The 15,585-nt window shown below is 46.5% G+C and overlaps 1 protein-coding gene across 1 annotated transcript in view; it reads right to left on the bottom strand.

The window, feature by feature from the left end:
• Positions 1-261: 261 nt before the first annotated feature.
• The window catches only part of LOC143282286 (uncharacterized), a 16,012-nt gene continuing 688 nt past the window's right edge, over positions 262-15,585 (bottom strand). The window contains exons 1-7 of the mRNA XM_076587885.1: positions 14,225-15,585; positions 13,007-13,240; positions 8,417-8,602; positions 7,404-7,583; positions 5,307-5,541; positions 3,624-3,725; positions 262-1,025 (exon numbers count right to left, since the gene is read on the bottom strand). The exon at positions 14,225-15,585 is cut by the window's right edge and continues 688 nt beyond it. Of these exons, the coding sequence (XP_076444000.1) occupies positions 262-1,025; positions 3,624-3,725; positions 5,307-5,541; positions 7,404-7,583; positions 8,417-8,602; positions 13,007-13,240; positions 14,225-15,585 (3,062 nt within the window). The remainder of the gene's footprint in view (positions 1,026-3,623; positions 3,726-5,306; positions 5,542-7,403; positions 7,584-8,416; positions 8,603-13,006; positions 13,241-14,224) is intronic.

The following is a 15,585-nucleotide window of genomic DNA, read 5'->3' as shown; positions in this document are numbered from 1 at the left end:
CACGAGGCAGAGTTTAGGAACTTTTGAACTTCTCAGTAATGAGCGAGTCCAGCTTGGCTCTAAGCATGAATTTAGGAACTTTTGAACTTCTCAGTAATGAGCGAGTCCAGCTTGGCTCAAAGCATGTTTCTTCATCACGAGGCAGAGTTTAAGAACTTTTGAATTTCTTAGTGAAGAGCAAGTTGAGCTCGATTCAAAGCATGTTCGGGAATCTGCGAGTCCACTTGGCTCCAAGCCTGTTCCTTCATCATGAGGCTGAGTTTAGGAACTTTTGAACTTCTCAGCGATCAGTGAGTCCAGCTTGGCTCCCTTTCCGTTTTTGTGGGGCCCCTCCCCGGGCAGCCAGTCTGCATCATCGTCCACAGGCTCCCCCTCCCCCTCCTCCCGCTCGCTGTCAGACAGACCCGCCACAAAGTCCCCATTGGCCATGGCTGCGTACTGACGGGAACGATCGCGCCGGCTTCGCTTGGGAGGGCTGGCCTCCCCTTCCATTTGGTCAGCAGAGTCGTCGTCCCTTGTCTGGCGCTTCCTGCTTGAGGTGGTGTCGACATTGGGGTCATCATGGTCGTCGGTCAGTGCCTCAAAGTGCACGGGCAGGGAGTGGTCGCCTTGCAGGTCCTCCTCATCCACCTCCTCCTCCCCGTCCTCGTTCTCCTCCTCCCCATCCTCCCCGGTGCTCTCCGCTGTCCTCTTCCTGCCGCCCGCCGACCGGCGAGGGATCTTCCTGGGCGTGGACTTGCGCTGTTTGCGGCTGGAGCTCTTGTCCATGACATCCAGCGAGGACCCGTCCATGTCGTTGCCGTCCATGTTGCCGTCCATGTTGCCGTCCAGCCCCTCCATGCCCTCCAGGCCGTCCATCTGACCGTTGGCTCCGTTCAGGTCGTAGCCGTCCATGGACTCGTCACCCAGGCGCTCGCTGCGGGCACGTTCCGACCAGGAGCTGAGGAAGTGCACAGCGTCCTCCTCCATGTTCTCCGTGCTCTCATTCAGGCCGTGCTTCACCTTCTTGTGGCGGTTCAGGTTGCCTGCACACAGAGAGGGAGGGGTGTGGGGGGGGAGCATCACAGTCAGCACACACCTGTCTGTCATCGCTTCAATGCTTGTTGTTAGTTTAGTACCCACTTGTCATTACTTCCACACTCGTCACTAGTATAGTAACCACTTGTATTTACTTCAACAGTCATCACCACTATTGAACCCACTTGTAATCACTTCAACACTCATCACTAGTATAGTACCCACTTGTATTTACATGGAACATTTGTCACTGTTATAGTACCCACTTGTATTTACATGGAACATTTGTCACTAGTATGGTACCCACTTGTATTTACATGGAACATTTGTCACTAGTATAGTACCCACTTGTATTTACATGGAACATTTGTCACTAGTATAGTACCCACTTGTATTTACATGGAACATTTGTCACTGGTATAGTACCCACTTGCATTCACTTCAGCACTTGTCACCAGCACAGTGTTTTGCTTTTTGGGTGTTTTTTTTTTTTTTAAACCTGACAGCAGTATCACACTCATGGTCACTTCAAGACTTGTCGCTTGTATAGTTGGTGTTATTTCTTTTAGCACCTCACCTTTACCATTCTTATTACTTCCCTTCACTCTGCCTCCTAGCCCACTGCTGACTGCATGGGCCTATTTTTCCCTCTCCTGATGATTATAGGTCACTTGATATCCTCCCACTGGAGCTAAAACTAGAATATAATAAGGCTGTTTTTATGCACAAAATAGTAAGCGGCTACGCACCTCCTTCAATTATAAATAACTTCCCAGTAAATAACATAAGACATGTACATAATTTGCATATACCTCGTCCAAATCTTGATCTTTTTAAATCCAGCCTAACATACAGCGGGGAAACGTATTGGAATAATTTACCATCACGTTTAAAAAATATTACTAACCACAACAACTTTAAGCAAAATCTAAAAATGTACCTATTCACAAAAATTGACGTCACCTGAAATCCAACATTGCTTTCGACAATTTGTGGGTTCCCTCTCACTCTCTCTTGAGTGGGTGCATTTGTGTGCGTTTGTGTGTGTGTGTGTGTGTGTGTGTGTGTGTGTGTGTGTGTGTGTGTGTGTGTGTTTCATGATTTTTTTTTTCTTTTCTTCTCTTCTACTTCCTTTTGTGGAATGGCTTTGAATGGTGAAATAATGGTATATTTTGATTGTGTTTTGATTTTGTGCTCATTTTCGCTTTTTTAGCTTTATTCCCTCTTTAGGGCGAGGGCTGGATGTAAAAAAGCATGTTACTTGCTTATCTATTACCCTCGTTAATAAAGATTTTGTTTTGTCTTGTCTTGCCTCCTCTCCCACCCCCCATCTCCCACCCCCAACTCCTTCAGTTAAAAAAAAATCCAACAAATCTGTCTGGTTTTCAGAGAATTTTTTTGTCAATATATTAACTGAGTCAGTGCAAAAACAAAAACAAAAAACATCACTTCAGGCTTGCTCTTGTTACAAGTAACATTATGTTCTGTTCTCATGCAAAAACACAACCTGACGGTGCCTAAAATGGACTTGTATTAAAATATCAGTATCACTGACAACTGAAAGATTATATTTAGATTTTGAGCTTCTCTTCCTTAACCTTTTTAACTTCTTTTGAAAAAGGGTCACATTGGCTAAAAATGCATTTTTTAGCCAAAAATGCATTTCTTGCCAAAAAGGCAATCCAATGCACAATGTGCTCTTTTTGTAATAATATATGTGTGCACACGTAGAAATACACACAAAACAATCTGGCAAAGTGCCAACTTTGTCAAAGAGGATACCTGGGTAGTCTCCCCTGATCTGTTCAAGGCACAACACAACACTCTCTCTCTTCTGTTTTCACTGTTTTCAGAACATAGGTACTTGATGAAACCACACACACATCCCCATACAAATATTAACGGTTTATACAGCAAACGCCTTCGCCCCTTGTGAAGGGGTGAGTACAGACATCTTCAACCCAGTCATTCAATTCCCCAAGAAAACTGTCAGAGCAATTTCTCTTACAGACACAAAGTTTCAGACAGTAACAGCATTTGTGGAGGACACCAATAACCTAAATCTAGATTTAGAGCAATATACGTTTCTAACAAATTCTAGAAATGGACATTACAGAGAAGAAAATGCATTTCACCTTCTTTAGTTTCTACAGACAGAGGATGTAAATCATAATCTGTGTGATAATTGTACCGATAAGCATGAACATTTACATCAGTTATTCCAAAATGCAATCTGGTCATTATGGACTGAACCCGTTCAAGCCTGAGGAGTTTTACAGCCTTGGGTGGGCTTATTCATGCAGAAAAACACAGACAATTACACTGTTTTTCCTCCAAATTACTTGTGGACACTGCAGAAGATAGTTCCCTTTGCTTGCAGTTCAAGCATCATGTAGGAATGCGATGAACATTCAAACCAGTCAAATCTTTATGCCAGAGCATTGCTAGGGTGCAGGGCTCAAATGTCTATCTATATAGATCGATCAGTAAATAAGTCTCCATAGGAGACAGAGAGACAGAGAGCCTGAGACAGACACAGACTGAGACAGGCAGACAGTAAGAGACAGACTGAGAGACAGGGTTCAGGGGGAAGAGACAACACAGACCTTTGAGGGTGAAGGAGCTGCCACAGAAGCAGATATAGGGCTTGGAGTTGTTGTGCATGTGCATGTGTCCGTGCAGGTTGTGCAGGCGGCCAAACTCCTTGCCTGCAACATCATCAACATCCTCAACCTCATCGTCACTTCACAACACAAAGTGTCTACATTTAGCATCACCATGCAACTTGTGCAGGCGGCCAAACTCCTTGCCTGCAACATCATCAACATCCTCAACCTCATCGTCACTTCACAACACAAAGTGTCTACATTTAGCATCACCATGCAACTTGTGCAGGCGGCCAAACTCCTTGCCTGCAACATCATCAACATCCTCAACCTCATCATCACTTCACAACACAAAGTGTCTACATTTAGCATCACCATGCAACTTGTGCAGGCGGCCAAACTCCTTGTCTGCAACATCCTCAACATCCTCAACCTCATTGTCACTTCACAACACAAAGTGTCTACATTTAGCATCACCATGCAACTTGTGCAGGCGGCCAAACTCCTTGCCTGCAACATCATCAACATCCTCAACATCATCGTCACTTCAAGTTCATGTCACACAGTGTCACATAGTACAGTGTCTACATTTAATGTCATCATCAACACATTACACAGTGTCTACATTTCATGTCATCATCAACACATCACAGTGTCTACATTTAATGTCATCATCAACACATCACAGTGTCTACATTTAATGTCATCATCAACACATCACACAGTGTCTACATTTCATGTCATCATCAACACATCACACAGTGTCTACATTTCATGTCATCATCAACACATCACACAGTGTCTACATTTCATGTCATCATCAACACATCACAACAGTGTCTACATTTCATGTCATCATCAACACATCACAACAGTGTCTACATTTAACTCACTCCGAACGATGGAACGCTAAAGTGTTCCTGACGTAAGGTAGCGTTCTGGATGGGGTAGCATAAAAATCGCAGCTACACTGGGCATTGTGAATGTATCAAGGGTCGAATGGAAAGTTTCTTCGTGATTTTCCGTAACTATACACTTGCTGGCCAGCCGTTGACCTTGGAACCCCACTTGACAAGCTTATCTGTATACGTATCGAAAATGGCGTCACAGGCGATACAAGTGGAAATTTTTGGAACAAACTAGATCACGACAGCGGCTTGCTTTTTACTGCTGCTGAAGTGATTGAAATGCTTCAAACTGAAAGGTTTCGGCATCGACGAGGATGATGAAGACACTGAATAAAGTATCTGCAGTGAAGAAAGCTACCAGCAAGAAAGGTACTGACAGTGACTCAGCTTCTGAGGGCTGTGAAGAGAGGGAGGGGGTGGGCATACACACGACATGAGGAGAGGGGTCAGTGGGTCAAGTACACTGAGTTTCATTCATTCAATTCCTTTGTGTTTCAAATTTTTTTGTGATTTTTTTCCTAATCCTAACAAATGGGTTGTCTGCGAGGGAAAGCAAGGGAGAGAACTATTAGTTCGGAGTGAGTTAACGTCTTCATCAACACATCACACTGTGTCTACATTTAACATCATAATGCAGGTTGTGAAGGCGGCCCAAACTCCTTGCCTGCAGCATCAACATCTTCAAAATCTTCACCATCATTGTCACATTGTGATGCCTTCTTGACAAACTGAAACCACAAAATCAAAAACAGAAACTTTTGACGGAGGGACTCACCACAGAGGTTGCACTGGTAGGGCTTGTGGTCAGCATGCACCACCATGTGTGCCTTGAGGGTCTGTGGCTGGGTGAAGCTCTTCTCGCAGTACTGGCAGCGGTAGGAGCGCTCCGCCTTGTGGATCAGCATGTGGCGCTGCATGTTGGCCCGCTGGTTGAAAGCACGCCCACACACCGGGCAGCTGTAGGGCCGAAGCCCTGTGTGGGTGAACTGGTGTGACCGCAGGTGGTGCTCCTGTGGCAGGAAGAAGAGATTATGATGATGGTAACCCCCAAAATGGAGTATGGCTGCCTACATGGCGGGGTTAAAAACGGTCATACACCTAAAAACCCACTTGTGTACATATGAGTGAACATGGGAGTTGCAGCCCACAAATGATGAAGAAGAAGAAGATGATGATGATGTGGACACAAATACAGCACAGCACCTATCCTTGATCAGAGTCCAAGCACTAAGCACTTTACAAACACAAGAGTTATTTGCTACAACAGGCTACCTGCTGTTGTCTGGTAAGAGCCAGGTCAAATCAAATGATAGTGCTCATAGCCTCGCCGGCCACAAAGTCCATGCCTGGGAAGAGCCAGATCAAATCAAATGATAGTGCTCATAGCCTCACCGGCCACCAAGTCCATGCCTGGGAACAGCCAGATCAAATCAAATGATAGTGCTCATAGCCTCACCGGCCACCAAGTCCATACCTTGGAAGAGCCAGATCAAATCAAATGATAGTGCTCATAGCCTCACCGGCCACCAAGTCCATGCCTGGGAAGAGCCAGGTCAAATCAAATGATAGTGCTCATAGCCTCACCGGCCACTGTCCATGCCTGGTAAGAGCCAGATCAAATCAAATGATAGTGCTCATAGCCTCGCCGGCCACCAAGTCCATGCCTGGGAAGAGCCAGGTCAAATCAAATGATAGTGCTCATAGCCTCGCCGGCCACCAAGTCCATGCCTGGGAAGAGCCAGGTCAAATCAAATGATAGTGCTCATAGCCTCGCCGGCCACCAAGTCCATGCCTGGGAAGAGCCAGGTCAAATCAAATGATAGTGCTCATAGCCTTGCCGGCCACTGTCCATGCCTGGTAAGAGCCAGATCAAATCAAATGATAGTGCTCATAGCCTCGCCGGCCACCAAGTCCATGCCTGGGAAGAGCCAGGTCAAATCAAATGATAGTGCTCATAGCCTCACCGGCCACCAAGTCCATGCCTGGGAAGAGCCAGGTCAAATCAAATGATAGTGCTCATAGCCTCGCCGGCCACCAAGTCCATGCCTGGGAAGAGCCAGGTCAAATCAAATGATAGTGCTCATAGCCTCACCGGCCACTAAGTCCATGCCTGGGAAGAGCCAGGTCAAATCAAATGACAGTGCTCATAGCCTCACCGGCCACTAAGTCCATGCCTGGGAAGAGCAGACTGACAGCTGTCTTGGGGGCACTCATCAATCGTTAACTGTGTCATTCAGTGGGGTACACAGTGGGGTACAGGATACAACTGTGACTGTCTATGTATGATAGTCAGTCCTGTCCCCCTATGACCATCTCAACAAGCAGAGGAGGCAACTGCTGTCTCAATTATTTGGGCGAGAATTTGATCATCGTGGAGAGTGTCTTGCCCGAGTTATGTCCCCACTCAAGAGGGTTTTATGACAGTTGGTGATGGGACTGGTTCCCTGAAGGCCGACTAGCCCCCAAGGCTGCAGCACAAAGAGCCAGAGCAATCTTGCCTCCTAGTTTGTAAGTCATAGTCCTTCACAAAAGACTACACTGTAAATGACTTCCCACTGTAATGGAGAAACCATTGATTACACAGCTCTCACTTTGCCCTGTTGGCCAAAACGTAAGCTCATGACAATCTGTGATACAAGCTGAGCATTTGGGCCTGAAAAGTGTCTTTCAGCTGCACATGCAACATTAAACATTTACGCACATGACATTCAATGATAAATGTACATGTTAAAATCCAAACTGAACTTTGTTCCTTTTTCTTATTCCATTTCCTTTCCGTCACCCAACAAACAATACACTATGCTACACTACACTACACTACGCTACACTACACTACACTAAGCTACACTACACTACACTACACTACACTGACCTTCATGAAGTCCATGCCACACTCAGTGCACATGTAGGGACGGCTGTTGGAGTGGATGACCACATGGTCACGCAGCTGGCTGGGGTAGCGGAAGTTGCGGCTGCAGTAGGAGCAGCTCAGGTTGCTGCGGTTCTCGTGGATCACCTCGTGTTGCCGTAGCAACGCTCCACTGGCAAACTCCTGAAGAGGCCAAGGGGATGAGATAAGAGACAAAAAAGTCAGTGGCAAAACATGGAGAAGTAGACAACTTTTTTTTGTAAGTTTTTTTTTCTTTTTTTTTCATCTGTGAGTTCATGAGTTGAAACTCCAACATTCATTTGTTTCTAAGAGTGTACGAGTGTTTTGGGTTTTTTTTAATTTACTATCAAAGCAGATTTTTTGGGTTTTACAGAAATTTGCATGGGACAACCCTTTTGCTGCTGAGGCTCTTTTTTACAAGCGCTTAGTGTATACTGCAAGTTGGATCTTGGTCTATAAGCTCTTCAAAATAACTACCCATACCCATACCACTAGTGAAGACCAAGTGTAGGGGTTGACAGTAAAAATCAGGCTCCTGACGTGAGACTCAAACCTTGAGGATACTCACTGCTGAGTCTGGCACATTACATGGCCACACACATTCACACACCCACCAACCCACACACCCACTCACCCCCCCCCCCCCCCCCCCCAACAACCACAAATACCCAACTACACATACATAATACTGATACAGTGAGTCAATGGTGTAATTACGACCCTGTACAACCCTGACTAGTAAATTAATTAATATATGACTGTTTCAAAGAATATGTCACTTTTAATTAGAACACCTTACATTTAGTTTAGCTCTTTTTTTCTTTTTTTCCCCCCTTTATTGTTCTGTCTATAAACCTTTCATTTACGGTTTTCATGACAAATAAATATGATTCTGATTCCGATTCACACACACACACACACACACAAACGCACCCACCCACCCATACATGTACCCACACCCACCCACTGGCAAACACTTAACAGACCCAACTCACCTCCCCGCACTCGGGACAGGTGTGGTCGATGTAGCGGCCGCTGACGTGCCTCTCCTTGTGAATGCGCAGCTCACTGGGAAAGGTGAAGCCCCGGCCGCACTCGTCACAGCTGTAGGGCTTGGAGTCCAGGTGCACCGCCTGGTGGCGCTTCAGGTGGCTGATCTGGGTGAACCCCTTGCCACAGCTCTGTGGGGGGGGGGACAGGATGGGGTGAGGCTTTCTTTTGACAGGGTGATTCACTATCATGTACTTCGTAATCATGTGTGTGTGTGTGTATGTGTGTGTGTGTGTGTGTGTGTGAGGAGGTGGGAGTGCGGGGGGAGGTGGGGTAGAGGATGAGGTATGTGAGTATATGCATGCCTACACTGTGGGAGCAACAGGATATTGGAACATATATATGTGTGTGTGTGTGTGTGTGTGTGTATCTTTGTATATATGTGTGTGGGGTTGGGGGTGGGAGATATGGGCGTATGTGTGTGTGCTTGTACAAGTAAGTGTTCATCTCTGTGAGTGTGTGTTTGTGTGTGTGAGTGTGTGATTGTGTGTGTGTGTGTGTGTGCCGTGGAAGCTGCGATACGTAGACTAGAAATGAGTGTGTGGAGGAGGGGGGTAGAGGAGCGTAGACTAGAAATGAGTGTGTGGAGGAGGGGGGTAGAGGAGGTGCAAGGTAATGTGTGTGTGCGTGTGTGTGTGTGTGTGTGTGTGTTGGAGCTCATGTACGTTTATATGTATTTGACTGTGCTTTCATATCTGTGAAACTGCATGTTTGGTGATTTCTATTGTGCATGTGTGGGTGTGTGTGTGAATGTGTGTCTTCATGTTTTACATTTATTCGCTTATTTATCACCATTGTTGTCTTATTTATTTATTTATTTATTCTATTTTTTATTTTATTTTTTTATTTATTTTTATTTATTATTTTATTTATTTATTTATTTATTTATTTATTTTTTAAAATCATTTTATTAGTATTACTATTATTATTACTACTACCTTTTTCTATATTATAATTATTATTCATTTATTTATTTATTTATGTAAGCTTATCTATTATTTATTCCCCTGGTTTTTTTTTTTGGTTTTTTTTGTTTTTTTTCTCAAGGCCTGACTAAGCGCGTTGGGTTACGCTGCTGGTCAGGCATCTGCTTGGCAGATGTGGTGTAGCGTATATGGTTTGTCCGAACGCAGTGACGCCTCCTTGAGCAACTGAAACTGAAACTGAAACTCGTAATCATGAAACGGAAAACTCCAACATGATGAGGTTTTCCGATGACAGGGTGATTCACTATCATGTACATTGTAATCAAGAAATGGGGAACCCCAACATAATGAGGTTTTCCTTTGACAGGACTGATGTACATAGTAATCAAGGGAGATTATCCTTTTTCACAGGGTTGTTTTCTTTTTACATGGTGATAGGAATGAGGTTTTCTTTTTACATGGTGATAGGAATGAGGTTTACTTTTTACATGGTGATAGGAATGAGGTTTTCTTTTGACAGGGTGATAGGTATGAGGTTTTCCTTTGACAGGGTGATAGGAATGAGGTTTTCTTTTGACAGGGTGATAGGAATGAGGTTTTCTTTTTACATGGTGATAGGAATGAGGTTTTCTTTTGACAGGGTGATAGGAATGAGGTTTTCTTTTGACAGGGTGATATGTATGAGGTTTTCCTTTGACAGGGTGATAGGAATGAGGTTTTCTTTTTACATGGTGATAGGAATGAGGTTTTCTTTTGACAGGGTGATAGGTATGAGGTTTTCCTTTGACAGGGTGATAGGTATGAGGCTTTCTTTTGACAGGGTGATAGGAATGAGGTTTTCTTTTTACATGGTGATAGGAATGAGGTTTTCTTTTGACAGGGTGATAGGTATGAGGTTTTCTTTTGACAGGGTGATAGGTATGAGGTTTTTCTTTGACAGGGTGATAGATGTGAGGTTTTCCTTTCACAGGGTGAAAAGCATGAGGTTTTCCTTTGACAGTGTGATAGGAATGAGGTTTTCTTTTGACAGGGTGATAGGTATGAGGTTTTCTTTTGACAGGGTGATAGGTATGAGGTTTTCTTTTTACATGGTGATAGGAATGAGGTTTTCTTTTGACAGGGTGATATGTATGAGGTTTTCCTTTGACAGGGTGAAAAGCATGAGGTTTTCCTTTGACAGGGTGATAGGTATGAGGTTTTCCTTTGACAGGGTGATAGATGTGAGGTTTTCCTTTCACAGGGTGAAAAGCATGAGGTTTTCCTTTGACAGGGTGATAGGAATGAGGTTTTCTTTTGACAGGGTGATAGGTATGAGGTTTTCTTTTGACAGGGTGATAGGTATGAGGTTTTCTTTTGACAGGGTGATAGGTATGAGGTTTTCTTTTGACAGGGTGATAGGTATGAGGTTTTCCTTTGACAGGGTGAAAAGCATGAGGTTTTCCTTTGACAGGGTGATAGGAATGAGGTTTTCCTTTGACAGGGTGATAGGTATGAGGTTTTCTTTTGACAGGGTGATAGATGTGAGGTTTTCTTTTGGAAGGGTGACAGGTTTGATGTTTTCCATTGACAGGGTGATTCACCATAATGTTATCAAGAAATGGGGAACTCCAACATAATTTAGCTATACATCTCAGTTCACAGGATGAGTATGGGATGATGTTTTCCTTTTGCATGATCAATTCCGAGGGTTTCAGTCAGTTTCAGATTCTCAAGGAGGTGTCACTGCATTCGGACAAATATATAATATATCTATGCTACACCTCATCTGCTAGACAGATGCCTCACCAGCAGCATTACACAATGCACTTAAGCCTCGAATGGATGCATAATTATATATATATCTATATCTATATATATATATATATTCCCCCCCCCCCCCCCCCTATTAGAGCGGATTTCTTTTACAGGATTTTGTCAGAGGACAACACTGAATGACTAGATGCTCTGTTTAATTTTCCAGTCAAACTTGGGCAAAAGGGAAGAGCAGGAATATAGAACCCTGATCCTCACGAACACTGCACTGGCAGACAAGCATCTTAACTCTCTCCATACGAGCGGCGAAAGAGACGACGTTAACAGCGTTTCACCCCAATTACCATCATCAAAATATTGCAAGTGGAAGGCTCTTATACTGAAGAGGTGAATGTTGACAAAGAATACCACAATTCTGACAACGGAAGCTAAAGGTTGGGTCATTCAGACACCCACTGGACATCCGAGGGGTCTGTGTAGAGGAGAAGAGAGGACTGGCCGTACTGAGTGAGTTAACCACTGATTCTCCCACCTTCCGTCACAGACTGAATTCCGACAGCCTGCGTTCACTGCGTAATGGGGGAAGGATGAACAACAGGACTGTTCAATTCATGTGAGGGAAGTTCCCCTTCCCTCACTGAGAAAAGTTTGTTGGTTGGTTTCTCACCTTGAAAAGCTGAATGGACAGCTGTGAGGGCTGTTTCATGTCCCTCATTAAGAAAAGTTCATTCGTTAAATTGGTTCTCACCTTGATGGAACAGACATGAAGGCTGCTCCCCCCCTCCCTCAATGAGAAAAGTTTGTGGGTTGGTTCTCAACTAACTGAGGCAGACATGAGAGCTATTTCCACATCCCTCATTAAGAAAAGTTCATTACTTTGTCGGTTCTCACCTAGACAGGACAGACATGACAGCTATTTCCACGTCCCTCATTAACTAAGAAAAGTTCGTCACTTCATCCGTTCTCACCTGGACTGGACAGACGTGACATCTGTTTCCACGTCCCTCACTGAGAAAAGTTTGTGGGTTGGTTCTCACCTAAACGGGACAGACGTAAGAGCTATTGCCACTTCCCTCATGAAGAAAATATCGTTACTTTTGTCGGTTTCTCACCATGACAGGATAGACGGAAGAACAATTTCCACTTCCCTCAATAAGAAAATTTCATTACTTCTTTGATTGTCACCCAAACGGGACAGACATAAGAGCTATTTCCACTTCCCCCATTAAGAAAAGCTCATTACTTTGTGGGTTTCTCACCTTGACAGGGGATACATGAGAGCTATTTCCACGTCCCTCATTAACTAAGAAAAGTTCACTACTTCGTTGGTTCTCACCTTGACAGGACAGACATGAGAGTTACTCCCCGTCCCTCACTGAGAAAAGTTTGTGGGTTGGTTCTCACCTAAACTGGACTTCTTCTTCTTCTGCGTTCACTCGTATGCACATGAGTGGGCTTTTACGTGTATGACCGTTTTTACCCCACCATGTAGGCAGCCATACTCCGTTTTTGGGGGTGTGCATGCTGGGTATGTTCTTGTTTCCATAACCCACCAAACGCTGACATGGATTACAGGATCTTTAACGTGCGTATTTGATCTTCTGCTTGCATATACACACGAAGGGGGTTCAGGCACTAGCAGGTCTGCACATATATTGACCTGGGAGGTCGTAAAAATCTCCACCCTTTACCCACCAGGCGCCGTCACCGTGATTCAAACCCGGGACCCTCAGATTGACAGTCCAACGCTTTAACCACTCGGCTATTGCGCCCGTCACCTAAATGGGACAAACATGACAGCTATTTCCACGTCCCTCATGAAGAAAAACTCATCCTGTCGCCTGTTCTCACCTTGACGGGGCAGACGTGGGGGCGCACCTTGTCGTGGGTCAGCATGTGTGTGTTGAGGTGGCTGAGCTGCTTGAAGTACTTGCCGCACACCAGGCACAGGTGGGGCTTGATGCCGTTGTGGTCCAGCATGTGCATGACCAGGTTGTGCTTGGTGGTGTACGACTTGTTGCACAGCTCACACTGCCACCGCTTCTGGTCCCCGTACGTGATGCACTGTGAGTCGTCGATGCGGATGCTGATCTGGGGACAGGGGGGAAAGCAGGAAGAGAAAGGAATACATGTGCATTCCATCTCGTCTAGCCATCACCTTACAGAGACTACACAAGCCGCCATGGCAAAGTGGTTAGCGTTGTGGGACTGACTGCTGGGAGGATGCGGGTTCGATTCCCAGCGGAGGTGGGTTTTTCAGGCCCCGTGGCTGGCTTCTACTCAGAGTTAAGTGTGCTGTGGGCTTAAATGGGAAGACTGGGATTGCACGGTTGAGTACCATCCACTTCACGGGTGCAGCTTTAGGTGTGTTGCTCTAATTTCCTGACCAACACTGCAAGTGTCTGTATCTCTTGGGCTTGGTTAATGCCCGGCTATCATTATGACAGGAGGTGTAGAGTACAGCCTTGACACACAGTCCCAAACCTAAATGGACCTCTATAGCAACTTCGTCACATCACCATCTTCTTTCTTCATAATCAATTAGAAAAAAACATTTGAAAAAAGTCCCAAAGTGGAAAGAAATAACCTACTAGGGTGTGACAGCATTTGATGTTGTGGTAACATGTGGGAAAGAAATAACTCAATACTTGAGCATGACAGTGTTTGACGTTGTGGAAATGTGGGAAAGAAATAACTTACTAAGGTGTGACAGCATTTGATATTGAGGTAACATGTGGGAAAGAAATTAGAATTAACTTACTACTTGGGCATGACAGTGTTCGATGTTCTGGAAATATGTGGGAAAGAAATAACTTACTAGGGCATGACAGTGTTTGATGTTGTAGTAACATGTAGGAAAGAAATAACCCACTTAAGGATGACAGTGTCTGATGTGGTTATATGCTGGGAAAAAAACAACTGATTAACTAATTAAGGCATGACAGTGTTTGTGATGCGGTTGTGAGCAGAATGATGACCAGAATGACATCGGTAATATAGAATTTTTAACTACAACATAACAAATAAAACTTTTTTTTTAACTTTTACTGGGACACAAAGCCACCTTCGTCTCACCTCCATCCTCTCCTGTTCCGCGGCCCGAGCCTTCTCCTTGCGGTCCTCCATCATCATTTCAAAGTTCTCGTCGTCCTCAATGCTGATGTTGTCCGGGTCTGTTCTCCGGCGCAGCGTGCGACCCCTGGATGAGGTCATGGGCATGGTGTTGGTGATGGACGACCCTGACCTCCGACCCCGCCGCGTCATCACCCCTGAGGAGGCCCCATCGGCGCCGGAGGGGTCCAGGGGGTCCGGGGAGGAGATGTTCATGTTCTCCTTCAGGTCATCCCCCGAGTCGTGGCTGGTGCTGGGGCGGGGGCTGAGGGCAGAGGAGGCCAGTCGGGTCTTGGCGCTGGAGGTCTGGCGGCTCATGATGGCCACGGTCACCACGGTGGCGCTGTCCCCCACACTCGTCGTCATCACTGCCCGCGCCGCAGCCTCCCCGAAGCTGGGGGACACCACCGTCTTGGAGTTACCCCTCTTGGCATAGCCCTCCCCCTCCACGAACCCCTTGGTGTAGCAGTCCTCGCTGGCCCGGTGGCTGACCGGCATGGTGCGGAACGGCTGGTGGTGTGGTGTGGAGGGGAAAGAGGAGTAAGAGCTTAGCGGGAACCCCCCTTTGCCGTCTGTGGGATCGATGTCCGCATACTTGGAGTCCTTGGCGGGGTGAGGTTTGCTGATGGGCACGGCAAAGTCCTCCTTGCAGGAGCCCTGCCCCGTCTGTGTGGCCTGGGTGACCAGCGGAGCCTTCCTGCTCATGCCTTCAAACATCTCGGGCTCTCTGGTGCTCAGCTGACCCGCTTTGAAGAAGGGCACTACAGCATGCTTGCGGGAGATGCCGGTGTTGGCGTCCATCACTTGGTCAAAGTGATAGCCGGCCCCGTGGTCACCGCCGGATATCCTGGTTCTGCGGCCACGCCTGGAGGGCATGCGAGGGAAGCCGTCGGGCATGGGCTGGTGGGAGGAGTTGAAGACGGGCAGGGGGGGAGCCACCATGGAGGGGGGGAAGGCCATGGAGTGGGGGATGGCTCCCAGCAGGTGACTGTCACGGGCTGACAGCATGGGTGGCATGGGGGCCTGCTTGGTCTCCACGGCCAGAACGGCTGCAGCTGCCGCAGCTGCCTCCTGCGCCAGCATGTTGGCCCTGCGTGGGGACTGGCGCCGGCGCTGCATGGGGGTCACCTCGCTGCCGATCACCAGGGATGCTACCGGGTCGCTGGGACCCCCGGAGAAATCCCGCTCCTCTTTGTACCTGGCGGCTGGGGGCGGGGCCTGTGACTTGCCGTGGGGGCTGACCATAGGGCCAGGCATCACCTCTGTCCCTCCCCCTCCCCCCTGCTGCTGTAGGGTCATGGAAGCCGGCACTGGGCCTGGGAAAC

The sequence above is a fragment of the Babylonia areolata genome, chromosome 5, assembly GCF_041734735.1.
Source record: "Babylonia areolata isolate BAREFJ2019XMU chromosome 5, ASM4173473v1, whole genome shotgun sequence".
In the NCBI taxonomy this organism is placed as follows: Eukaryota; Metazoa; Mollusca; class Gastropoda; order Neogastropoda; family Buccinidae; genus Babylonia; species Babylonia areolata.
This window is presented reverse-complemented; position numbering and strand designations above follow the sequence as displayed.